The sequence below is a fragment of the Molossus molossus genome, unplaced genomic scaffold (assembly GCF_014108415.1).
Source record: "Molossus molossus isolate mMolMol1 unplaced genomic scaffold, mMolMol1.p scaffold_m16_p_14, whole genome shotgun sequence".
Lineage (NCBI taxonomy): Eukaryota > Metazoa > Chordata > Mammalia > Chiroptera > Molossidae > Molossus > Molossus molossus.
In genome coordinates, this window is record NW_023425349.1 from 9,598,412 (window position 1) to 9,623,470 (window position 25,059).

A 25,059-nucleotide genomic window follows, 5' to 3' on the forward strand; every position below is an offset into this window, starting at 1 on the left:
ACATCCCAGGAGTCATAAAGGCACAGCTTTCCTCCCAGAGTGGCTACATCCACGACTGGGGTGTGCCTCAGTTCCCCCATCAGCTCTCTAGCTCCCCTGCAGGCGTGAAGGCCAGTTAGATTCCTGTCCTAACTCCCAAAGGGGTTGATTATAATGGTCAACTCCCTGGGGAGGTAGTGGACCACCAGGTCAGCTTCTTATCTCTGTCTCTCTCACATTCTTTGTTTATGGGCAGAGGAGGGGCTCTCAGGCCCCTAGGCAGAGTGACCAACTCATCCCAGTGTGCCTGGAACTTCCCCAGTTTAAGCACTGAAAGTTCTGCATCTTGGGAAACCCTTCAGTCCTGGGCCGACGGACAACTGGGACGGCTGGTCACTGGGGCATTGGCCTTAGGGCAGGCAGTTTCTAACATTTTGTGAATTTTGTTATTTTCACTTCCTTTTAAATGCCTTGCTGCTGGCTTGGCACAAGAACACAGGGCCTGTGGCGTCAACCATTGTTAGGCAGAGTCTCCAGGAGATACAGCAAGTACAGTATCGAGACCTCTCTCTGCATGATTCATTTGTGCCTGTGGAACTGGCAGGAGAATGAGCAGGAAGCCAGCTCTGGGCCAAGGCTCTAGGCTTCCTCCACACACTACCGCGTCTAGTCGGTCCCAGTTTCCCACGCAAACGACCCGTCGTCACAGTGTCAGCACAGGAGGCCGAGGAGTGGCGATGAAGAGCATGGGCTCAGCAGGCACACACAGCCCGTCTGGTCCCAGTGCAGACACCCCTCCCCGAGCTCCACTTTCCTCATCTGCCAAACAGGCGATGATCAGCCCTCCTCGCAGGTAGTTATGGGACAAACTGAGAAAACGTCTGTGAGGAAGTTAGGTTCAAAGCAGGATCTACAACATCAGCTCCCTTCCTCCCCCACTCACCAACAACAAGGCTGCTGTGGGTGGTGAGGGCTGTGCCCTGCATGGAGGAGACTGGCCGAAGGGGCACGAATGGGGCTGAAATTTGCCAAGCCACACACCCTGGTGTGTGCTGATCAAGGGAGGGCCTTTGTATAATCTGTCCACTCACAGCGAGCTACTCTTTCTAATTCATCTGCCCAGAGGGACAGCCTTTTCTGCAGTTTGTCTGCCCAGAGGAGGGCCTTTGTCAAATTTGCCAAAGGTGTGTTATATGTCAAGAGTGGCTATTCCTGGTGACAAAACCTCTGCTCACTTTGTGCTCTGAGCTCGAACATGGACTGTCTGGGGTTTGCTGCAGGGGTCCTTCACCCCAGCTTGGGCTGCATGATGTGGTATTAGTGTGCAGGGGTCCCCGAGGTGTCGCCTACCTACCCCTGCACAGGCTTGACCCCATCAGGGCCCAGCCACAGCAGGGAGGCTAGAAGTGCTTTGCTGCAGCAGACCTGGTCGCCCAGGGCCAGGCAGGGAGAGTCACCTCTATGACCTTATCCCCACTAGTTTGGAAAGGGGAATGGGAATTCTGCCAAATGCCCGGCTCAGGGAACAGACCCCTCGGCTGGATCCCCGTGTCTGCTCCCAGCTCACTGAACAGCACGCACCCTCTGCGCCCTGTCCTGCCATGACTCTCCAGCTGTGCCAGCCCTCAGCCCTGTCCTGCAGCCCCAAACCCCACCCAGCTGGCCCTCAGGGCTGAGGTCCTGGCACACTGTGCTCCCAAGCCCACCCATAATCAGAGCCATGGTGTCACCTGTGCCTTGCTACCAGGGCCGGTGGCTGGGGCTGCGGCAGGGGCTGTGGCCGAGTCCTTCTGCAGCAGCTGGAGGCCCAGGCTGGAGAGCTCCTTCTTGATGCTCATCATGACGGCCGACTGGTTCTCGTAGTTTCTCAGCTGCTCTCTGAGGTGGCGCATGCTCTCCCTCACCACCTCATTCTCCCGGCTCAGGTTGGCCTTGATGCTCTGTGAGGGCGGACCCGAGGTCTTTCCAGCCTCCTCCGACAGCCTCCCCACCCCTCGACCTGGGGGGACACCCCAGCTTCTGCCCTTGGGCTTTGCTCCCCATTCTTGTGGGCAGGGCAGCACCAGCGAGCATGGCTGGAATAAAGCATGCTCGAAAAGACCCTGTAGTTATTTTTTATTTAAAGAGTGAATGAAGGGACATCATAGATAAAATATGTTCACAGTACTAAATTAAAAAGGTACAAATGGGTTTAAAAAAATGTCCTCCTCCCACTTTTGTTTCTCAGCCAATAGTTATGGATTTTTTCCTAACACTTTGCTCTCTCACTGGAGCTGATTTGGGAACTCTCTCATGTCTATGTACAGTTCGCCATGCCTTCACTGGCACAGTCTGCCACCGTATGGACCCGCCATCGTGTACTTAGCCAGTCCCTCTGAATTCGTCACTTAAGTTGCTACCAACTTTTTGCTACTTTAAAATTACCTTTTAATTTCACAAGTTATGCATAAATACCTTATTTTAATAAAATTGTCAAACAATAAAACTCTTTGGGGTTTTGTGATGGGTGAGACTCTGATCCCTCCTGGTCCCCAATCTCTGACTTCTCTCCAGGGTGGTGCTGGCTCCTCCCATACCACTGAGCCCAGCTTTTATTCCCAGGTTTCTGCTCCTACCCGCCTGTCTCCCCCTTGCTGGGGACCCTGCCTGGCTTTAGCAGCCCCCAGCCACCCCCTCATGGCCCTTGGTTCTGAATCCTGCTGGAAGTAGGATCACTCAGAATCACCATGTCCTCTCCATGGACCCCCCAATCCAGGCATCCCCCTCACTGGGCTGTTGCCCAGGCTGACCTTATCCACTGGGCAGGACTCAGGAGAGCTGGATGGCCTGGTATCAGCCCCAGGTCCCTAAAGCCCCAGCAGGTCTGGGGTATGTGTGGAATTCCTTTGTCTGAGTATACTTCTCAGCTGAAGCAGAAGAAACTAGTCAGCTGCAGGAAGTGCCTCTTTGCTGTGAAGCCCTGGAGCATCAGAATTAAAAGTTCAGCATCTCCCCCAGCCGGTGTGGCTCAGTGGTTGAGCATCAGTCCATGTACCAGGAGGTTGCTGGTTCGATTCCAGGTCAGGGCACATGCCCAGGTTGTGGGCCAAAGCCCCAGTGGGGGGGCCAATCTATGTTCTCTCTCATCGATGTTTCTCTCTCTCTCCCCCCCCACTCTCCCTCTCCCTTCCTCACTCTCTAAAAATAAATAGAGAAAAAATAAATAAAAGTTCAGCATCTCACTGATATAAATTTTTACAGAGGAGAAGATAACCTGTAAATGATTTGTCTAGTCAGCCCTGAGTATGAACAGATTCAGGGACCAAGAGGCAGCAGGCAAGAGTTGGACAGAGCTGGGTTCAAAGCCTTACTCTCCAATTCCTGGCTGAGTAGCCTTGAGCTAGTGACTTTACCTCTCAGCCTCAGTTTCCTTGCCTGTTAAATGAGGATTTTTCTCATAATAACAACTAAATATCAGGGTGACAATCAGAAATGCTAAGAACAAGAAAGTGAGTTCTAAACCAGATTAAAGGGGGGACAGAAGTCAAACTGTATAAGGCAAGTTTCTCAACCTCGGCACTGCTGACAACTGTGTTTTGTGGGGCACTGTCCTGTGCATCATAGATGTTTAGCAGCATCCCTGGCACCTACCCAACTAGAAGCTGACAGCATCCACCACCACCTCCCCAAACTTTGACAACCCAAAAATGTCTCCAGATATTGCCAGTTGTCCCCTGGGGAGCACAGTGGCCCCCCCGCTGAGAACCTCCGTTGTAAGGGAATAGAGCAAGGGGAGCCAGCTCCTCCCTAGTGAGGCTATTCTACCTCCTCCCAGCTTAGCAAAAAACTTAATTTTTCTTCATAGAATTATCACTTAGTGAACAGAAGCGAAGCACAGATAATGCAAAACAGAAGATAATTAAAAATCATTTCTTTGTGGCTGTGGAAATCATTTCTGATTTGTTCCAGGCCCAGCAGACATGCCCTCCAGATTGTCTGGCTCCTAGTTATGTGACGTGAGAGAGCATTTCCTTAGATTTCAAGAGGAAAGGTCAAAGGATAACTGCAGAGCTAGCAACAAGAGCGCCTGGCATGGACTAGGTGCACAGGAAACACTGGTGCACAGTAGAAACCTGATCGTCATTACTTTCTCCGGTGCTGGCCTCGGCCTGGCACATAGTAGATACTCACCAAATACTCCTTGAATAAATAAAGCCACTGTGACCCCAACCTTGGGGTTAGTAAGGGGTTAATCTCCCACCCTGGGGCACAGGATGCCCAGGTGCCCCCTCCTTTTAGAAAGGAAGCTGGGAAAGGAAGCCCCCACACCCAGCTCCTGGCAGCTGCATGTCCCCAGGCTCCCAGCAGAGGCGGATGCAGGAAACAGGCGGAGGCTGGGCTGTGCCAGCTGTGATGCAAATCTCGAACCCGCAGCCTGGAACCCCATGCTGGTCCAACTCTGTCCCTGTCCTCAGAGGGCAGTCCTAGATGCCTCTGGCTCAAGCCCTGCCCTTACCTCTTCCAGCGTGTCCATCTGGGAGGCCACCTTGTGGATGTAGGCGTGCACTCTCATCAGGTCCATGCTGTACAAGGCGCCCTCCAAGAGATCCACCATGGACTGCAGCTGCCCAGGAAAGGGTGAGGGTTAGGAAAGGGCAGAGCATCGGGCCCAGCATGAAGGGTGCAAAGGAGTCCCACCACAGTGCAAAACTCTGGAACCCCAGAGTCTCGGAATGGCCTGCTTGGGCCCTCAGCACCCACTAGACCTAGTCTGCTAATAATCACGAGAAAAGCAGCAGATCCATCTTCTGAGCACTTACCACGCAGCAGGCGCTGTGTTAGGGGCTTTAATGAGCCAGTTCACTTAATCCTCACAACACCCCACAAGGTATGTAGTGGCAGGCTCTAACCATACCTTCTGGGATCCCGCCTACCCTTTTTTGTGCCCATGCCTGGCTTCCCTGTGCCTCCCTGTACAGGCCTGCATCTGTGACTCTCTTCAAAGGACCACTTGGCCCCCAGAGTGTCTGGGAGCTTATGTCCTCCTAGGGCAGCCTATAGGCAGTGTCTGACTGGTGTGGGCATCTGAGAGCCAGCTCCCTAACCGCAGTGTGATAGCTGAACTGTCATTCATACTCCAGCATCCCCTGGGGCTGAGGGTGGCACTTGGCCTGAGACCACAGCCCTGCTGGGCTTCCTTCCCTTCCTGCCCCCATGTCTCCCACTTTGGTACCAGTTTCTCCTGGGAGCACTTCCATTATAAATCACCTGCACATGGACCACTCGCCTCCGGGTCTGCTTCTAGGGACCCAATGAAAGACAGGGTTTGGATAGCTTTTGTCTTCATCATATAGATTGGGAAGCTGCAGCTTAGAGAGGTGAAGTGACTGCCCAATGCCATCCAGGTGCTCAAGGTAGAGCCGGGGGCAGAACCCAGCTTGGAAAAATCCAAACCTCTTTTCTACCATACTTTACTGCTCCCGTCTTGTGTTTAGATGGGGAAACTGAGACTAAGAAATAAGGGGTACCCAACCAGTGTGGCTCAGTGGTTGAGTGTCGACCCATGCACCAAGAGGTCGCTGGTTCGATTCCCGGTCAGGGCACATGCCCAGGTTGTGGGCCTCATCCCCAGTGGCGGCATGCAGGGTGTAGCCAATCGATGTTCTCTCTCATTGATGTTTCTATCTCTCTCTCTCTCTCCCTTCCTCTCTCTCTCTCAAATCTATAAAAAATAATAATAAAAAAATTTTTTTAAAAGAAAGAAGGGGTAGGCGCTTGTACAACAGGTCAGTTGCAGATGCTGGGTTTCCCTTGCCCAGCCCAGGGCTCTTCTCTATAGCTGTTCCCCCCCTTACCCTCTGTCACACCTCATCAGGATATGACATTTCCTCCAGATGGCTAGGAAGCCAGCAAGACTGTCAGGGACACCTTGGCACAGTGGGCTGGCTGGGAAATCAGCTTCCCCTGGCTTCTCGCTGGGCCGCTCCTCCAGCCCGTCCTCTGCATGGCCCCACCCCCAGTCCTGCAGCCTTTCTCAGGGCCTGACCCGCCAGTGCTCTTACCTGGCCCTGGCCCGCTGCTTCCAAAACAGTTTTAGTCCCACTCTCCCAGGGGTACTCAAGCTGTTTTAAGCCAGAGAGCTTTTCTCTGAGTAGACTTGGATCTCTAAAACAGAAAAAGGGGGTGGGGACTCTGATGGGATCAGGGGGAGGGCTTTGAGTCTTCCCTGCTCCCTTACAGCCTTGCTTAGGCCATGAGGTTCCACAGTTTCCGGAGGGCTTGGTGGAGCACAGTTTGAGAACCATGTACATAGATCCTCCTGTGCTTCAGCTGCCTTCTCTGTGAAATGGGGCAATAGAGTTGTGAGAGCAGTAATGTCTAGACAGGGCTCAGCACGGAGTGAGCACACAGCCGGGGCTTCATGAACATCAGCAATAATGACTACTGACCAGGGGGCTAAATGGGAACCTTCCTGCTTCACTCTGCTGACTTCATGGCCACCAAAGCTGGCTTCCCAAAGCTCAGTTTTGACCAGGAGTCTCTCCCCTGCTGGATAACTTCCTGTGACTCCCCAATGCCCACATGTGGCTTGTGGCTGGCATTTGCACCCTCCTTGATCTGCCCTGCTACCCTCTTCAGCCTCAGCAAATGTTTACTCTGGGTCAGGCACTATGGACAGTGATGAGCAAGACAGACACGAGGCTTCGGGGTCCTTCACAGGCTGGCAAGGAATGCAGAGAGTAACAGAGGTGTCTGGGGCAGGGAACACAGATGGTTAACACACAGGTGCCCAGATCACTCATGACGAGGCATGACCTTGTCTGGGAGAGGATATGGATTAGTCAAGTCTACCAGGGAAAAAGTTTTGTTTGAGCTGAGCACTGAGAAAGCAAAGAGGGCAGAAGAAAGGCATTCCAGGCCAAGGGAACAGTTTGTGCAAAGAGCTGGGAGTGAGAAGAAACATGGTTGTGTTCGAGCCACGCTCCAAGTGTGGTCTAGGACCAGCGCCGGTCCGAACTGCTCCTTACAAGTCTGTGACACGATGATTATAAACAGCGAGAGAGGCTTTTACAGACTTGTGCAGCATTTGGCAAAGCAATTTTTTTTTTTTTTTAATCCTCACCTGAGGACATTTTTCCATTTTTTGTACAGATAGAGTGGGAGGGAGAGAGAGGAAGGGAGAGAGAGAGAGAAACATCGATGTGAAAGGGACACATCAAGTGGCTGCCACACGCACAACCAACCAGGGCCGGGGACAAACCACAATCGAGGTACGTGCCCCTGGCGGGAACCAAACCCGGGTCTCTCTGGACCGCAGGCCGACGCTCTAACCGCTGAGCCAAACTGGCCAGGACTATATCTGTTGACTCTTAATCAAACATCAGACTTGTATTGTGCATGTCTGTTTTTGTTTCATTTTTCTAAGAATTCATTTTTAGAGTATTTTACAAAAGTATTGGTTCTTGACAGGTTTTGTTAAACAACTGATTTTTCACCATAGATAGTTTGAGAAGCACTGTTGCAGAGACACTGACAGGCCGCGTGCGGGGCTGAAGCAGAGAGGGCAGGGAGGCCTGTGCCACTCACACTCCGCTTGCTCTTACCCAGAACACTCTCCTTTCTGCCCTGCCTGAGGGACTGCTCCACATTCCTCAAAGCCAGTCTGACGCTGCTTCCCCCTCTGGGTTCCCATGGGCCCTGGGACATCCCCCCACCCAGCACCAATCACACTGCCATTATTGAGGTCAGGAGCTGTGTCCCTACGAGACTGGGGATTCCTCAAGGCTGGGACTGTGTCTGGTTTCTGTTCAAGGGAAGGGAGTGAAGAGACGAGAGGAATGGCCCTGCAGCCAACTTCCCCCCAAAAGGGCATCTGGACACCTTGGGCATCTTCACTCCCATTCAGAATTAAACAACGAAGGCCAAATCATAGCTGGATTTCCTCGCTTGAGGAGAAGGGATGAGTAGGGACAAGGGGTAGGTATAAGGCAGGTGTGCCCTACACTCCTCCCCCATGGGCTTCTTCTGACATCCTCTCCAGGAGTTCCCTACAGAGGGCCTCCTGCTGAGGGAGGGGGAGCCAAGCCAAATGGAGGCCTCAGCCCTGTGTCATACTGCCCCTGCCCACTTCTCTTCTTGGGGTTCTCTGGGTACCTGCCTCTGTTCATTCCTAGGGTGTCAATGAGACAGAATCTATTTTCTTCCTCCTACAACCCCATCTGCTGTCAATCCTGCCACCACCCCACTCCAGTCCTATAAGGCTGAATGAAAGCCCCCCATGGCTGCTGTGCACCAGGGACCCCTCCCATGGGCAAGGGGACACAGCAGAGAATCCCTGAGCTCAAATCTTAGTGTTGCCAATTTCTTGCTGTGTGATCGTAAGCAAGTCATAATCCCTCTCTGGGCCTCAGATACCTCCACAAGTAAAGTTGGTACTGTAAGTTCCCTCTCCAAAGGGTTATGGTAAGGACTAAATTAGCCAGATTTTATGAAAATTTTTTTTTTTTTTATCCTCACCCGAGGACATTTTTCCATTTTTTACTCAGATAGAGCGGGAAGGAGAGAGAGGAAGAGAGAGAAACATCGATGTGAAAGGGACACATCAAGTGGCTGCCACCCACACGACCCAACCAGGGCCGGGGACAAACTGCAGCCAAGGTACATGCCCTTAGCAGGAACCCGGGTCTCTGTGGACCGCAGGCTGACGCTCTAACCGCTGAGCCAAACCGGCCAGGGCTTATTATTATTATTATTATTTTTATTTTTTATTTTTTGGTATGTGCCCCTAGTGGGAACCGAACCCGGGACTCTCTGGTCCCCAGGCAGATGCTCCAACCGCTGAGCCAAACCAGCCAGGGCAATGAAAAGTTTTAAGTATCCTCATGTCCCGTAGTTTGAGAAGTTATTTAGTTATTAGGAACTGGACTTGAACAGAAGTTGGGTTTGGCTCTGTAACTGAAGACTGGCCTATGGCTTCCGTGCCTGGAAGTCTGCAGGGTCCTAGTGAGGACTCAAGGAGACAGTGTGGTCCCGGGACCACCAAGTTGTCAAGAGGCCACTAAGCCTAAAATTCAACACCGCCCCCTTTGAGAGTTTTGGTATCAATTTAATTGTTAGAAAAATAAAACTAAAGTTAAATTTAAAAAATTTTTTCTTTATTTTTAAAATCCTCACTGGAGGATATTTTCCAATTTATCTTCAGATAGAGTGGGAAGAGAGAGAGAGAGAGAGAGAGAGAGAGAGAGAGAGAGAGAGAAACATTGATGTGAGAGAGACACATCAACTAGTCGCCTCCCATATGACCCAGACCAGGGCTGGGGACCAAACCACAACCAAAGTTCGTGCTCTTGCGAATCGAACCCACAACTCTTTGGTCCACAGGCCAATGCTCTAACTGCCGAGCCAAAAGCCAAACCAGCCAGGCCAAAAGTTAAATTTAAAGAAAACATTTTAGCCAAATGTTGGTTGCATGCAGAGGCACTGATGTCTTTGTTCCAGGCCATCTTGTTGTACAGTGAGCAGCCTTGGAACAGAGACAGTGTTTCCTTCTGGAGCAGGGGAGGCATGTTCAGTACCCATTATAAACGATTTGGATTCTTTACATTGGGATACCTCTTTTGAAAAACACACCACTGGGTGTGCGGGTGTTACCTGGCCCTCACTGCATGATTGTGTAGGAATTGGAGTGGGAGAAGCAGATCAAGAAAATGTAGCAACTCTGGCTGCTTTGAATAATAAAGTCCTTTTGTCTCTGACCCAGGAGGCTTGTGTCTTCTGCCAGCATCCATGAAAATGGCAGGCTAACTTGTTAGCTTACAAGTAGGGTAACAGTTCAGTCAACTTCACAATTATTGACACCCACATGTTTGGAAGAAATTATAAAAGATACTCTCAAAAGCACCAAAATTATCTGGTCCATTGCAAAAAGGAAGACAAGAAAGAGAGCACTGTGGTTTGGAACACGTGCTTTGGACCCAGCAGGACCTGGGTTTAAATCCCAACCCCACCAAGCACTGAGTTGAACGTGGTGTGAATGGCACAAAGGTGCCTGGCTGGCTGTGGGGCAGAACTAGCCTGCACATGCCTATTGAAGCCATGGGTCCTGGCATGGGCTGTGCTGTGGGGATGGAGTGAGCACAAAATACACATAAAGTATGCTTTAGACTTGAAGCTACATGTCATTATGGAGAGCTTGGGCCAGTGGCCTATCCTCTCCAAACCTCAGTTTTCTTTTCTTGCCTATAAAATGCGGACAAAGATCCTATATTTCACAGAACAATTTAAGAATTTAGAGGAATAATCTGTAAAAAAAAAAAAAAAAAAGCTTAGCACAACATCTGGAGTGCAGGTGGTACTTGAATATGGGGAATATTATTACTAATTAAAAACAATGAGCCCGGCCGGTGTGGCTCACTGGTTGAGCATCGACCCATGCACCAAAAGGTCACCAGTTTAATTGCCAGTCAGGGCACATGCCCAGGTTGTGGGCCCGATCCCCAGTGAGGGGCATGCAGGAGGCGGCCAATCGATGTTCTCTCTCATTGGTATTTCTACCTCTCTTTCCCTCTCCCCTCCTCTCTCTCTACAATCAATGAAGAAAAAAAATATTAAAAAAAACAATGAATGGCCCGGCTGGTGTGTCTCAGTGGTTGAGCATTGACCCGGTTTGATTCCTGGTCAGGGCACGCGCCCATGTTGTGGGCCCTATTCCCAGTGGGGGGCATGCAGGAGGTGGTCAATCAGTGTTCTCACTCATCGTTGTTTCTATCTCTTTATCCCTCTCCCTTCCTCTCTTTCTAAAATCAATAAAGAAAATTAAAAAAAAAAACAAAAAACCCACACAAAGAATGAATGTCACAAAATTTAAAATTAAAAATGCCATATAGAGGTGCCAACAGATGAACTGGTTTGGGTAAAATACAGGACACTGGACTAAATGATAAGGGGCTACTCAGGTAAACTAGCCAAAGAAGCCTGCCTCCATCACTTACTGGCCGAATGCTCTTGGTCCCAAGTGGCTTCCCTTCAGGGAGCCTGTTTCCTCACCTGTGAAATGGGACGATAACAGCATCTGCCTTAGAGCTGTGGACTGTCCACTGGAAATATAGCCTGGCGCCAGCCCATGCTAGGTGCTCACCCAGGAGGTGTTCCCATCCCCATTATCAACCCAGAAAGTCTACCTTGAGGAGCTCAGGTGCCTGTTTCTTGAGTTTCTCCATCTTCCACTCGTTCTCGCAGGGATTGAGCGAGGAGGGCGGCGCGGTGCAGGAGCAGCGGCAGTCGGTCCCGGAGCTCACGGTCTCCACGGTGTAGAAGTCCTCCACTCGCGCCCGCCCGCTGCGCACCCGGCTGCACGCGTCCTTGCTCAGCGGCCGCATGATGCACTTGCAGCGGCAGTCGGAGCCCTCCGAGGTCATCCGCACCTGGTCTACGTCGCCAAACACCTGCAAAAGGGGCTCAGGTGAGCCAAAGGCCAGTGCTCAGGGGAGGGAAAAGTAAGAAGGGGAGAGGGAGGGGTAGCAGAATCCAGCCTCTCATCCTCAACCTTGCCTTTGTGAAGGCAGATGGAGGTGGCTAAGAAGCTATCAGCCCTTACAAGGAAATAGAGGCGTTATAAGAATACTAATTAAAATATTAACAGCTGCTATTGAAAACAATTTGTTCCACCCCGGCTGGTTTGGGTCAGTGGTTGGAGTGTTAGCTTGTGGACCAGAGAGTTCCGGGTTCAGTTCTTGCTAGGGGCATGTACCAAAAATAAAAATTAAAAAAAAAAGAAAGAAAGAAAACGATTTGTTCCTCAATAAGTAAAATGTAGAATCACCATATGACCTTATAATTCTACTTGTAAGTATACCCCAAAGAATTGAAGGCAGGTATTCAAACAAAGACTTGTGTATGCATGTTCACAGCAGCATGACTCACAACAGCCACAAGGTGGAAACAATGCAAATGTCCATCAGCTGCTGAATGGATAAAATGTGGTACATCCATACAAAGGAATATTATTTAGCCATAAAAAAGGAATAAAAGACTGATACATGCTACAATATGAATGAGCCTTGAAAACATGATGCTAGCCCTGGCCAGTTTGGTTCAGTGATTAGAACATCAGCCTGTGGACTGAAGGGTTGTGGGTTCAATTCCCAGTCAAGGGCACATACCTGGGTTGCAGGCTCCATCCCTGCCCTGGTCAGGGTCATGCAGGAGGCAACCACTCAAAGTGTCTCTCTCACATTGATGTTTTTCTCTCTCTCCCTCCATTCCACTCTATCTAAAAATCAATGGAAAAATATCCTCACGTGAGGATTAACAACAACAAAAAATATGGAGACCTTTTATTGGGCACTAACTACATCCCAGTTTTCATGTACATCACACCCTTTAATAATGCCTGTGTATGGGAGGGTACTATTATCTCCAAAGTCCTTATCATAGACTTCAAGGCCTATATGAGCTGACACCTGTACCTCAACCCCTCCTCTTGCCACCCTTTCCTTCACCCACACCAGTCTCAGGGCCTTTGCAGATGTGGTGTCCTCATCCTGAAACCCTTGTCTCCTAATATTTCCTTGGCTCATTCCCTCAGATCACTTATATATTACCTCCTCCAAGAAGCCTTCTCTGACCACCCACCTCCCACTACTCTCTGTCCCTTTATCTAGTGGCTTTTTCTTAAAAAAAAAAAAAAAAAAAAGTTTTTTATTGATTTTTAGAGAGACAGGAAGGCAGAGGGAGAGGGGGAGAGAGAAACATCAATCACCTGCCTCCTGAATGCCCTCCTCCTGGGAATGTACCCTGACCAGGAATCAAATCAGCGACCTCTTGGTGCATGGGATGATGCTCAACCAACTGAGCCACACCAGCCAGGACTAGTGGCTTGTTCTTTTTTAAAAATATATTTTATTTTTATTAATTTATCTTTGTTAGAGATGTTTCTCCTTTTTCCTCCATTGACACTCTCCTCCAATCCCACCCCCTCCCCCAGCATTGTTGTCTGTGTCCATTAGTTATGCATACATGCATATAAGTTCTTTGGCTTATCTCTTCCCTCCCCTAGTCCCCTTCTTCTGAGGTCTGTCAATCTGTACCCTACTACTATGTCTCTGGGTCTATTTTGTTCATCAGCTTATTTTGTTCATTATATTCCACAAATAATTAAGATCATGTGATATCTGTCTTTCTCTGATTGGCTTATTTCACTTAGCATAATACTCTCCAGATCCTTTCATGTCATCTCAAAGGATAAGAGATCTTTCTTTCTTACAGCTGCATAGTATTCCATTATGTATATTTACTACATCTTTTTTATCCATTCATTTATTGATGAACATTTGGGCTGTTTCCAGATCTTAGCAATTGTAAATAGTGCTGCTACAAACATAGGGGTATAGTGGCTTGTTCTTTATCGCACCCGTTACCATCTGAAATATGATATGTGTGTTTGCCCCCTTTTTTTGTCTCCCCTACTCTACTGAAGGTACCATTAGAGGTAGAGACTTTGTCTAGTTCCCTCGTATATCCCCAGAACATTACTTGCCTGGCCTATAGTAGGACCTCTGTAAATATCTGTTGGATAAACAGGTCTGCATTTTTCAGACATGCAAGAGCACAGGGCTAAGAGCACAGCGTCTGGGGCCTAGGTTAGTAACTGTGAGCTTGTGGGCAACGCAACCTTTTGGTGCCTCTTGTTTCCTCATTTGTAAAATGGGCTCCTGTCTTGTGGGGTTGTTGTGAAGATTAAATGAGTTAATATAGGTAAAGAACAGAACCTGGCACATAGTGAGTGCATCTTAAGTGTGAGCCTTTATTAATACAGCTAAAGAAACAGAAGTTCAGAGAGGTGAAGTCACATGTCCAACATCACACAGCTTTGACTGGGAAGATCTGGCTGCAGATCTGTCTCCAGATCTGTCTCCAGATCGAAATCACTGGTCTATACTGTTTCTACAGATCTGTTCCCCCAAACTCTGTGTGACCTTAAACAGGTTACATAACCTCTCTGAGCCTCATTCCTTCAGTGGTAAAATAAATGACTCTTCATACCCAGCTTCCTTGTTGTGAGGATCAAATGAAATAACATGACCTCCATTTAGTGGTTTCTCTCCCCTCCTCCTTTTTCCTTTAGTCCCCACTGGGATGCTGAACACCCAAGTGTCTACCTGTGGTCACTGGTCACTGGGGTCAGCAGGACTTTGTGCCTGTAGGAATCAGCTCAGAGGGATCAGTGGCAGGTGCCAAGCTCAGTCACCAGCTCCAGCCTGCCTTGTTCTGACACACCAGCTGACCTCTGGAAGCCTCAACCAGCCACTCCTCTAGCTGGCTCAGCCAGCTCATCCTGAGCTCTAGGCTCTTGGAACACAGCTATTCAGGGCTCAATTAACAAATACCCCAGGTCTCATGGCTACTCAGCTCTCAGGAAGCCACCAAGCCCCAACTGAGTTCTGGGCTTTCTGTCAAGCCCGGCACTCATGAATGTCTCGGGGCCCTCTGGGAAGGGGCCAAAGGCACGCCATGTCTTCTCTGAGCCCTCAGACACCTGTTTGAGTCCCTGGCCTCAGCCAGACCCTGGGTGGTAGCTGGAGGTGCAGAAGAAACAGACCAAGGGAGAAGCTGGCATAGTGAGCTCTGAGAGCACAAAGATACCCATGAAGACAGGTTGGAAGAGGGCACCCCTTGGGACATCTTTAAGGAGGAGAAAGGCATTCCAGAAAGAGCAAATCATATATGTAAAGACAATCCTGGCATCTTGGGAATCTGGAGGAGGGTCACTCTGGCTGGTGCCTGCTGGGAGCCTGGGGTGGCAGGAAGTTAAGGCTTAGGGTGGCAGAGTCTGGCGTACAGAGGGTCCTGAAACTTGGCTGAGGATCTTGGCTCCCTCCTGAAAACACTGGGGCATCATGGAAGGTTTTAAAGCGATGGGAGTCAGTGTCAAATCTGCATATCATGGGAAGCGCATTCAGCTGCTTTGTGGACAGACGGTGGATGGAGGAGGCAAACCTGGGGCAGAGTCCATGGAGGAGGCATTGACTGAGAACTCACTGAGTGCCGGGGAAGTGTGGGGCAATGGTTAGGAACATAGCCATGGGCCACCTGCAGCTGTGTGCTCTCGGGTAAATACTTAACCTCTCCGTGCCTCAGATTCCTTACCTGTAAAAGGAGGGTACTACTACTGCCTACCCAACACAGGACCGTGTGAGGACTGGGACGGACTATCGGAACTATGCTGAGTCCAGTGCCAGGAGCACACGCAGTAGGCTGGACAGTGTAGCTGTTATTATTAGCACCAGTAATCCTGAAAGGGCATTGTCGTTTAACTGATGGTTTCTCAACATGGGTGCCCTGGTAGATATTCTTAGCAGTGTCCTACAGAGGAGGAAACTAAGCCCTAGAGCCATCAAAGGGATTAGAGCCCAGAATGGATGGACTTCCAGGCCCCTGGGGAATGTGGACGGTGGGAAAAGGGGCAGCTATGGGTGGAAGTTTTGTCCTGGGCCCCCTGTAGGCACAGTGTACTGTGGGCACTGTGGGGCAATTCTGCCCTGCCCGTGAATGCCAACAACTGGGTTTGGGGTCTTGAACATTCATTCCTCAGATCACTGCTAGTACTTTCTCTTCAAGACTCCTGGGCCCCCTTCCCAGCTCTGCTGGGACCCTAGCCACTTCCACCCACTCCCCCGGGTGGGGCTAAGAGCCCATGGGGTGGATGTGGGTGTGGTCTATGTGGCCAGGCCAGAGAGGCCTCCTCCTTGGGAACCACCCAACGCCCACCCCAGCAGCAGCAGCCTCCACATCAGACTGCAACATTCCTTCCCTCCCCAGATGAGGTGCTATGTCCTGATGGGAGCGGCCCTGAGCCCTCCAGGAGTCCAAAGAGGGCTCCTGCTCCCGGCCCCAGCTGCCAGGAGCCCAGGCAGAGCCTGCCCGCCTGTGATTACTAGTCCTGCAGTGCTTGGCTGGAGAAGGCAGAGCTCCATGGTGAGGAGCCAAGCCCATACCCAAATCCCAGCTCCCACATCTCCTCCCTTCAGGGCCTTGACCCCTCCGAGGCTCAGCTTTCTCCTCTGTTGTGGGGAAGACAACAGTCCTTTCCTCATCAACTTGTCCTGAGGCTGAAATGAGCGAATGCTTGCAGAGTGCCTGGCACCAAGTTTGGCACAGAGTGACTGCACTTGCTATTAGAGTTGCTGCCAACAACCCTCCCTCACATTTGCACATCATTTTTTACCTCTCTTTGCTCTCACTGCACCCCATCTTAGAGAGGAGAAATCTAAGCATCAGAGAAGACTCAGGGCTTGCCAAGGGTCACACAGCACAGCCTGACTCCAAGACTTGTTTTACTGTTCCTCCCATGACCACCCAGTCACCAGGCAAGGGCTTCTTCAGCACCTGGGACAGAGAAGGGGGTCCTGGGGGAGCACAGGACCTGGGGCTCCCACTCGACTTGACCCACCCTGCCCTTGGCATGAGGACTGGAGTCCCTGCCAAGCAGGAAAGTCCCTGCCTCAGCCCCTCATCTCTCCCTGCAGCCTTGCTCAGCACACACTGCCAAAGTCCCCAGAAGTATTGGTGGATGGTGTTTAAAAAGGTCCCTAGATACTTGCAAGGAAATCCCACAATGAGATGGCAAGAAGGCATACTTGAGATTTTTCTGAAGAGAGATGGAGAAATCTGGCTAGAATTGGGAAGAGGGGGATTCAAGCTATGAAATGTTTTAGAAATGGAACAAGTTCAAATTGTGACACCTTGAGGTTGAGTCTTCCCTCTTCTCTCATGGTTAGCGTCCATGTCCTCCTGTAGGCAGAGACCTCCCTCCAATAGAACTCACTGCCAGCTGGACACCTCCCTCTGGATGCCCACAGGCACCCCAAACTTAATCTATCCAAAACTGGACCCAGCATCTTCTCCCAAACCCACCTCTACCTTCTCTCCTGCCCAGCCCAGATCTCTGAGCCTCCTTCTTAATTTGGACAACCCATCAGTCATGCTTTTCTGATTCTTCATCCAAAATGTTTCCCATCTCTCTCCCTTGCTCTCTACTCCATGGCAACAGCCTGAGTCCAGGCCTCATTAACTGCTACCTGGGCAACACAGTAGCCTCCTCTCTGCTGGATTCATCTTCCAAAAGCTCCTCTTTGATGACCTGTTACTCTCTTGCTTCACAAATCTCCATGGCTCCCTGTCACCTCCATGAGTTCTCAACTGGAGTATGTGCCTCAGAATTACCTGGAGTGCACTTGGATAATGCAGGTGTCCTGGCTCAATTCCACACCCATTGCTTCAGGCTCTCAGGCTCCCCCGGCCCCTGGATGCCCACTAAAGGCCAAGAATCCTGGAACCCCAGGATTCTCCAAGTTCCTCAGCTCCCTGTCCAGGATATTTGGGCAGCCCTACCCTGACTCTTTTGCCCCTCCATGTTCAAGTCTGTCAGATGTGTGTGTGGGGGGGACCACTGATGCCCCAGAGTATTGGAAGAAGTGTTGTATAAGATCCCGAATATAAGTGCTGGGCGTGGGGGTTGGCACACAGGATGTTTCTTGGGACTTTGTCCTGGGTGCCCCAGTCAATGGGAATGTTGGGGAAGACTTTCCTTGCTGAGAGACCCTGTGGGGGCTGGCCCCACACTGTGTGCAGGGCTCCATCACTGTGCACCCTTGCCTGCTCTGGGGCCTGTTTCTAATTACACCCACAGACGGAAACTCCTGGAGCAGAGGCACAGCAACACCTAAGCCCCCGGGACCAGCCTGGCCTGGAACATCTGATCCAGCCCGGACACCACCGCCTGCTTGCTCCAGCCCCTCCTGCTCCCTGGCCCAGTTCCCTCAAATCAAGGCCTTCCCCCTGTCCTTGGTGTCTGGTCAGTGATGGGCTGACCAAAGACCCCCTTCTCACACCTGAATGCATAGAGGAAGTAAGGCGCCAGCAGCCCTTTCACTGATGGAGAAATGAGATAGAAATGGGGACTTAGCCATATTCCAAGCATGCACAGAAAAAAAGCAGGTTCCCAGAGGTTCCCAGAGGTCTCTTGTGCCATGGCTGGGTTTTACGTGGTTACCTGTCTGTCCATCCCAACCAACCTCCACACTGGGTACCCCCTCAGAAATGCCAGGGGAGTTATGAACTCCCTCTCCCATTCCCAAGCTGGACAAACACTTCCTTACATGGAAACTTCAAATCCTCTTTAGGAGAGACCTTGCTATAAACATGAAATTAACACACACTGAGCAAGGAGCTGGCTGAGACCACAGAGATCTGTACCCCAGAAAGTATGGGGTAGGAGAGGAGCTTGGACCTCCTAGGAGCAGGCAGCCTGAGGAGGGGCTAGGCTAGCTTAACCCTTTAGGGCCCTAGATAGACTTCAAGTCCCAGGCTAGCCCTCCCAAGGGCCCCCTCCAACCTGGGAAAATAGGACAGGCTGAGAGGAACGAGGATTGTTATGTGGGAAGGAGAGGGTGATAATGAAAACAGCCTCTCTACAGAGCCAGCAGGAGTCCGGCTGTGCTGAGGAATGTGAAGTAAATTCACTCATCACTTGATTTTTATTTTTCCCAGCTGGCTGAAGCGGTGTGGGGTGGGAGGTGTCAGGGGAGGGCTGCGCTGAGTCCCCCAGCTGCTTCATTCTCCAAACTCTAGGATGTGCCTCCCCACCCCACCAGCCCCAGCTTGCCCTGACCAACTAAACACACACCTCCCCCCACCTCCCCAACCTAGCAAGTGTTTGGCTGACTCACTACACAAACAGGGTGTTGGGTTTTCTTTGTCTTCACTTTGTTTTGAATGCTAGCCCTCCCCCACAAGCTCTACAGCCCTTTGCATTGCTCAGAGGATGCCCAAGACCCAATATCCCTCCCAGTCAGAGAGGTGAGAGGGGCAAAATGCTGATCAGGTTATTTGGGGGTTTTGCTCACTTGGTTCTATACCTGAGCCAGGTAGGGGCCCTAGAAGGCCCTATATGGAAAGAAAGTTGGGGACACACAGTATTTCAGATAAGAAAACTGAAGTCCAGCCCTGGCCGGTTTGGCTCAGCGGTTGGAGCATCAGCCTGCGGTCCCGAGAGACCCGGGTTCGGTTCCCGCTAAGTGCACGCACCTCAGTTGCAGTTTGTCCCTGGCCCTGGTTGGGTCGTGTGGGAGGCAGCCACTCGAAGTGTTCCTTTCACGTCGATGTTTCTCTCTCTCTCTCTCCCTCCCACGCTCTCTGAACAAAAAATGGAAAAATGTCCTCAGGTGAGGATAAAAAAAAAGAAAAAAGAAAACTGAAGCCCAGAGACAGGCAGGGACTTGCCCAAGGTCACACAACCAAAGAACAAGGAACCAGAACCTAGGTGTTTTTTATTCACAAGCCAGCTGCCTCTGTATACATCCTAGTTTTCCCATCTATAGGATATTCATTCCCTTCTTGTCTTTGGGTCACATGGTCAGGACTGCAGCCCGCTTGTTTTCATACTCTAAGCTGAATCTTCAGGTGAGGTTCTGCCAATGACCATTGCTCATATACTTACTGTGTGGTGAGTGGCTTCTGACCTTTACCTGCCTGTGGACAGGGCAGCCTCACCTTCTACTCAGGAAAGAAGCTGGAGAGACATCAAGAGAAATCACTTCTTTGCTCTTAAGAGGGAGCCCTACCTCCCTCCTGTCCTTCACTAACTCTAGTCCTGTCCTCATCCTCACTGCCTCATTTCCAAAACACCCTCAAGGGGCCCTGTTCTGACACCCTAAGTGCCTCCTCTCTCTACATTCTGGATCTCAACGCCTTTTAGGGTCCCTGTGGTGAGATTTCATAATTTCTGTATCATTTATTGGTTACCTTCTAGGTGCCACGTGAGGTGCTAAACATTTTACAGGCATGACCTCACTAACTTAGAGATCATCAATGCAGGGTTTGTGAACTGTCGTTCCGTATTTACAAGTGAGGAAATGGAAGTAAACGCCCTAGGTCACCCAGGTAAGAGATGGAGGTGGGATTTGAACCCGGGTCTGCAGTACACAGGGGCAGATCCTTTTAGCCAACACAGAAAATAGCTCAGGTCACTTCTGGAGACACGGTGTCCTCCAGAGGATGCATTAGATCCCTGGCAGGCACATGGCCAGACCAGATCGGTTAACTGGGAAGGGACTCTGGGTCCCCAGCATGGCCTGAAAGCTTTGACCCAGGGGCAGCTGCAAACAGGGGAGTCGCTAAGTAGCAGTTATCCAGGGGTTTGTCCCCATGAGTCAGCCTCCCATGGAAACTTTGAACCAGATCTCCAGACTGCCTCTCCCAGCGCTCATGGAAGTCCATCCCTCGGCTGGGGACTGCATCTCCTGTCTGCGTCCCCTCCACCCTCTTAACGCTCCTCTCCCTGGTCCTGGGTTTCAGTGCTGACCTCCATCCTGCAAAGGACAGGGTCCTAGCGTCCCTTCCTCAGTCCGGGTCCCAAGCACCACTACCATCTCCAGTGCTTCTTTCCCCACGCGCTCCTCTCCTGGAGTCCTGGCCTCAGCGGCTTCCAGGCTAAGCCAGAGGTTCGGTCTCCCCTCTCCTCGTTCTCCGCTCCTGGCCCGGGGCACCCTCCTTTGGCGCGCACCCCCAGCCACAGCGCCCCCTTGCGCCCGGCTCCCTGCTGAGCAGCGCCCGGGTCGAGGGCCGCGCGTACCTTACTCTCCGCGCGCATCGGGCAGGCGCGCAGCAGCAGCAGCAGCAAGAGCAGCGGCAGCAGGAGCAGGAGCAGGGGTAGCGGCCGGGGCGAGAGGATGGCCACGGCCATGGCGGCACGGGCACAGCGGGCACCGACAGCCAGGCGCGAAGGCGCGGGCTGCACTGCGAGCTCAGTGCCGCCTCCAACTCTGTTCGCCCGGCGCGCCCCCCGACCGCTGTTCCCCGCCCCGCGGCCCCCTCCCGCACCGTTGGGGGCGGAGCTAGGATGGAGGTCCGTAACCCGCCCTGCCCGGCCCGCTGGCTGTGGTCCTCTTTGCTCTGGGCGGCTGTCCAAGGGCATCCTTGTCCCGGCACAAAAAAGGGACGTGTTTAGAGCCCGCAGGAGCAGTGGGGGCAGTAAGAGGTGCAAGGGCTCCCCACACCTCCTGAGGTCCTGTTCTGTGTGTGTCTACCTTTTTCAGTCTTTGTTTTCTCGTCTGTAAAGTAGGGAAAACAGTGCTTTCCTTTTAGAGAGGTGTAAAGTTCAGATGAGTGAGGTTTCCAGCGCAGGCGGGCCTTTGAGCTCTCCAAACCCCCGCCACCGCCAGCTTTACCCTTCTCTCGGCTCAGATCACTCTCTCCCCTCTAAGATCCCTCCCGTCAACCCCAGTAGCTTCTACCTTTTAAACACCCTCCCTCGCCCCCATTCTCAGGACCAAGCGCCTCATCACTCTGACTTCTGGGCAGCAAAACTTTCCCCAGGAGCCGTCTGTAGTCGCCACTCCTCAGGTTTCCTGCCCATATTCTCTCTCCAGGGATCCTCGGACTCACTGTGGAAATGCTTTGTTGGGATCCCCGGACCTCTGGTAACCGAACCCTAGACGGCACCTGTTTACAATCCCAGGACCAACAGCTCTTGATCACGCCTTCTTCTCAAACCCTCTCCTCTCTCGGATTTCAGCTCATATCTCACCGGGGCCTCTCCTCAGTCACTTTTTTCCCCCTTTCCTTTATTGATTTTACAGAGAGAGGAAATGAGAGGGAGAGAGAGATAGAAACATCTATGAGAGAGAACATCGATTGGCCGTGCCCCCCACTGGGGGTCTTGCCTACAACCTGGGCATGTGTCCTGATGGGGACACATGGGTCCATGCTCAACCACTGAGCCGCACCGGCCAGACCGCAGTCACTTTTGCAAGTCCTTCTGCCTCTTTGCAACTAGAAGTCCTCTAGGGAGGCATCAAAACCAGAGCCAGTGTAAAAAATAAATATATGTTTTTATGTGAATAGACCAGCAATTCTCAGCCTATGTGCTGCAGTGTGGGGCACTGACCTCTTTTCCCTTAAAAAAAAAAAGAACAGCCAACACAACAGTAGCCGTCTGGTGTGAATGAATAAAAATTATACCTATTTTTTTTTTTTTGTCAGAGCAGTAAAAAAATGTATTTTTTGGTGTGCTGCAGAATTTTACTAATTAGTTTATGTGTGCCACGTGATGAAAAAAGTTGAAAATCTCTGGCATAGGCTATCTGGAAATGGACACAATAAATCAGTATGGTGGCTTTCGCTAAGAAGGGGAACCAGCTACTGGGAATCAGAGTAAAGAGAAAGGCTTACTTATTTTTCTTTTGATGGTACGTGCCCCTAGCAGGAACCGAACCCGGGACTCTCTAGTCTGCAGGTCGACGCTCAACTGCTGAGCCAAACTGGCCAGGGCGAAAGGCTTACTTTTTAAAATTATTATTATTATTATTATTATTTTTATCCTCACCCGAGGACATTTTTCCATTTTTTGTTCAGGTAGAGTGGGAGGGAGAGAGGAACAGAGAGAGAGAAACATCGATGTGAAGGGACACATCGAGTGGTTGCCACCCGCACAACCGACCAGGGCCGGGGACAAACTGCAACCCAGGTACATGCCCTTAGCGAGAACCGAACCCGGCTCTCTCAGGACCGCAGGCCGACGCTCTAACCTCTGAGCCAAACCGGCCAGGGCTAAAATTATTATTTTTATTTACTAATTAGAGAGAGAGAGAGAGAGAGAGAGAGAGAGAGAGACATTGATTTGTTTCACTTATTTATGCATTCATTGGTTGATTCTTTTTTAGAATATGTTTTTATTGATATTTTAGAGAGATAGGGACAGAGAGAAACATTGATGTGTGAGAGAAACATAGATAGGCTGCCTCCTGCATACCCCCTACTGGGGATTGAGCCCACAACCTGGGCATGTGCCCTGACCAGGAATTGAACTGGGACCTCTCAGTCCGTGGGCCTATGTTTAAACCACTGAGCCACACTGGCCAGGAGAAAGGCTTATTTTTCATAATACTTTTTTACATCCTGGGGATTTTGTAATGTGTGACCTATCTATTCAAATAACAGATAAAACATACTTGGAACCTGGCAGTGGTCTCCTTTTCCCAGCCCCTTCTCCCCATGCAGCCTTGCTCAGATTCTCTGGCTAGGAGGCCCTAGAAAAGAGAGGCTGCTGTCAACCGCGAACTTTGCCCCCTGCTGGCTGTTTCCCCATATACCCCCCCAGTTTCTGGTTTTCTCCTTTCCACCCTTCTCTCCCACCCCTCTCTTCTTCAATGGACTCGAGTTGTAATGGATTCTCTCAGTTCCAACTTGGCCTCAGAACCTTTTCACACTCTGTTCCTTCCCCAAGAAACTCTCTTTCCACCTAGTCTGACCCACTCCTACTCATCCTTCCCATCTTATTTCAATGCTCCTATCCCAAAATGCCTCCCCTGAACCCAAAAGAGCCCTGTCACACATACCCATAGCAACAGGAACTTCTAAGTGTGTTCTATTGTAGTATGTATGTGCAGTTGTGGTTTTGTGTGATTATTTGATTTGATTACTATCTGACTGCTCCACCACAGGGCAAGGCTCCCATGATAGAGTGCGCACCTGCCTTGTTCTTAATTGTCTCCCTGTCTCATCCCTTTAGCCTGTCTGCCTCTGACCTAAGGACCACTCTCCTGCAAATACCTCCTTATCCTTAGATGCTTTCCTTTCCAGCTCTTCTGTCATGAGTTCTGCTGGTGGTGACAATCTTTTTCATGTCATTTTGAGCCTATTTCCTTATTTTTAAATTAGGGGGAAAGTACTGACTTCTCAAAGTTGTTGAGGGACACTGGCAGGGTAAGTCTCCATAGTAGGAACTGGGCATGTAGTAGGTGACTACTTCACAGGACAGTGGCTGGGGTCTGAGTACATCATCATTTCCCTCACCTTTCTCAATTTTGTGGTCGTTCCTTTTATTTATTATTTTTATTTATTGATTTTAGAGAGAAGAAAAAGAGAGAGAGAAACATAGATTTGTTATTTCATTTATATATGCATCCATTGGTTGATTCTTGTTACGTGCCCTGACTGGGGGGTGAACCTGCAACCTTGGCATACAGGAACAATACTCTAACCAACTGAGCTACCTGGGCAGGGCCATGGTAGTTGATTCTTCCCAAGAAGCATTTTCAGAAGAGTGGTGCCTGGGTATTAGGACCACTCTTTTTTTTTTTTAAATCCCCTTCTGAGGATGTATTTATTGACTAGAGAGAGAGGAAGGGAGAGAAACAGAGAGAGAGAGTGGGACACATCGATGTGGGAAACACTGAAAAAGCTGCCTCTCACACACATCTCAACCAGTGGTGGAACCTGCAACCTAGGTATGTGCCCTGATGGGAAACTGAACCCACAATTCCCTGATCTTTAAGTGTACAAGATGATACTCCAATCAACTGAGCCACATTAGCCAGGGCAGGACCATTTTTACATGAGTAACAGGTCCCATTTATTAGGCCAGACCTTCTATTAATTGCTTTGTATGCACCATCTTATTTAATTTGTTGAACAATCCTATGAGGTAGCAACTATTATTATCCCTCACCCCTTAGAGCCAGACTTTGAGGCTCAGAGGTAAAATGCCTAAGGTCAATTTATTATGTAGAAAAGTCAGATATGTTTTTTTCATTCTTTCACCCACTCAGCCCTGTGCTCCACAGTTGGTGTTATAATGATGCGAATGAGAATAAAGGGGTTTGGTTAGTCAGGGAGATGAGGAAGGACTTGGGAGGAAGAGAGGACAGGTTGGTCCAAATGAGAAGCTGTTTCCACGGGCGGAATGTTTGGCTGAACTCTGCTCACCTTAGAGCTTAGAATCGGTTTAGAATCGACTTAGAATCTTTGTCCACCACTGAAACCCCAGGACTGCAGGTTTCTGCAGTGCCATTTAGCCTGATTAGATCTCCAAGGAAGGGGCACTCACCATTTGCAGAGGATTGTGATAGGAAGCAAAGTTCTGGCCCTGACACATTTTAAAATACCGAGGTGAGGGTATGGCTCCGAAGACCCATCTCCTCTGCCTCCCCCTTCTCCCCCCAACACACACACTAAGGGCTCTCCTCCCACTCTGGGGCTGGGGAATGGTAGTGGGGAAGCAATCAGAGAGAGACCATTTCTCACAAGGAACTTGTCAGAGCC

At 50.5% G+C, this 25,059-nt stretch overlaps 1 protein-coding gene across 1 annotated transcript in view; it reads right to left on the reverse strand.

Moving 5' to 3' along the window:
* The window catches only part of OLFML2A (olfactomedin like 2A), a 29,612-nt gene extending 8,871 nt beyond the window's left edge, over positions 1-20,741 (reverse strand). The window contains exons 1-4 of the mRNA XM_036262023.1: positions 20,591-20,741; positions 11,139-11,402; positions 4,475-4,582; positions 1,710-1,919 (exon numbers count right to left, since the gene is read on the reverse strand). Of these exons, the coding sequence (XP_036117916.1) occupies positions 1,710-1,919; positions 4,475-4,582; positions 11,139-11,402; positions 20,591-20,701 (693 nt within the window). The 5' untranslated portion in view covers positions 20,702-20,741. The remainder of the gene's footprint in view (positions 1-1,709; positions 1,920-4,474; positions 4,583-11,138; positions 11,403-20,590) is intronic.
* Between the last annotated feature and the right edge of the window lie 4,318 nt (positions 20,742-25,059).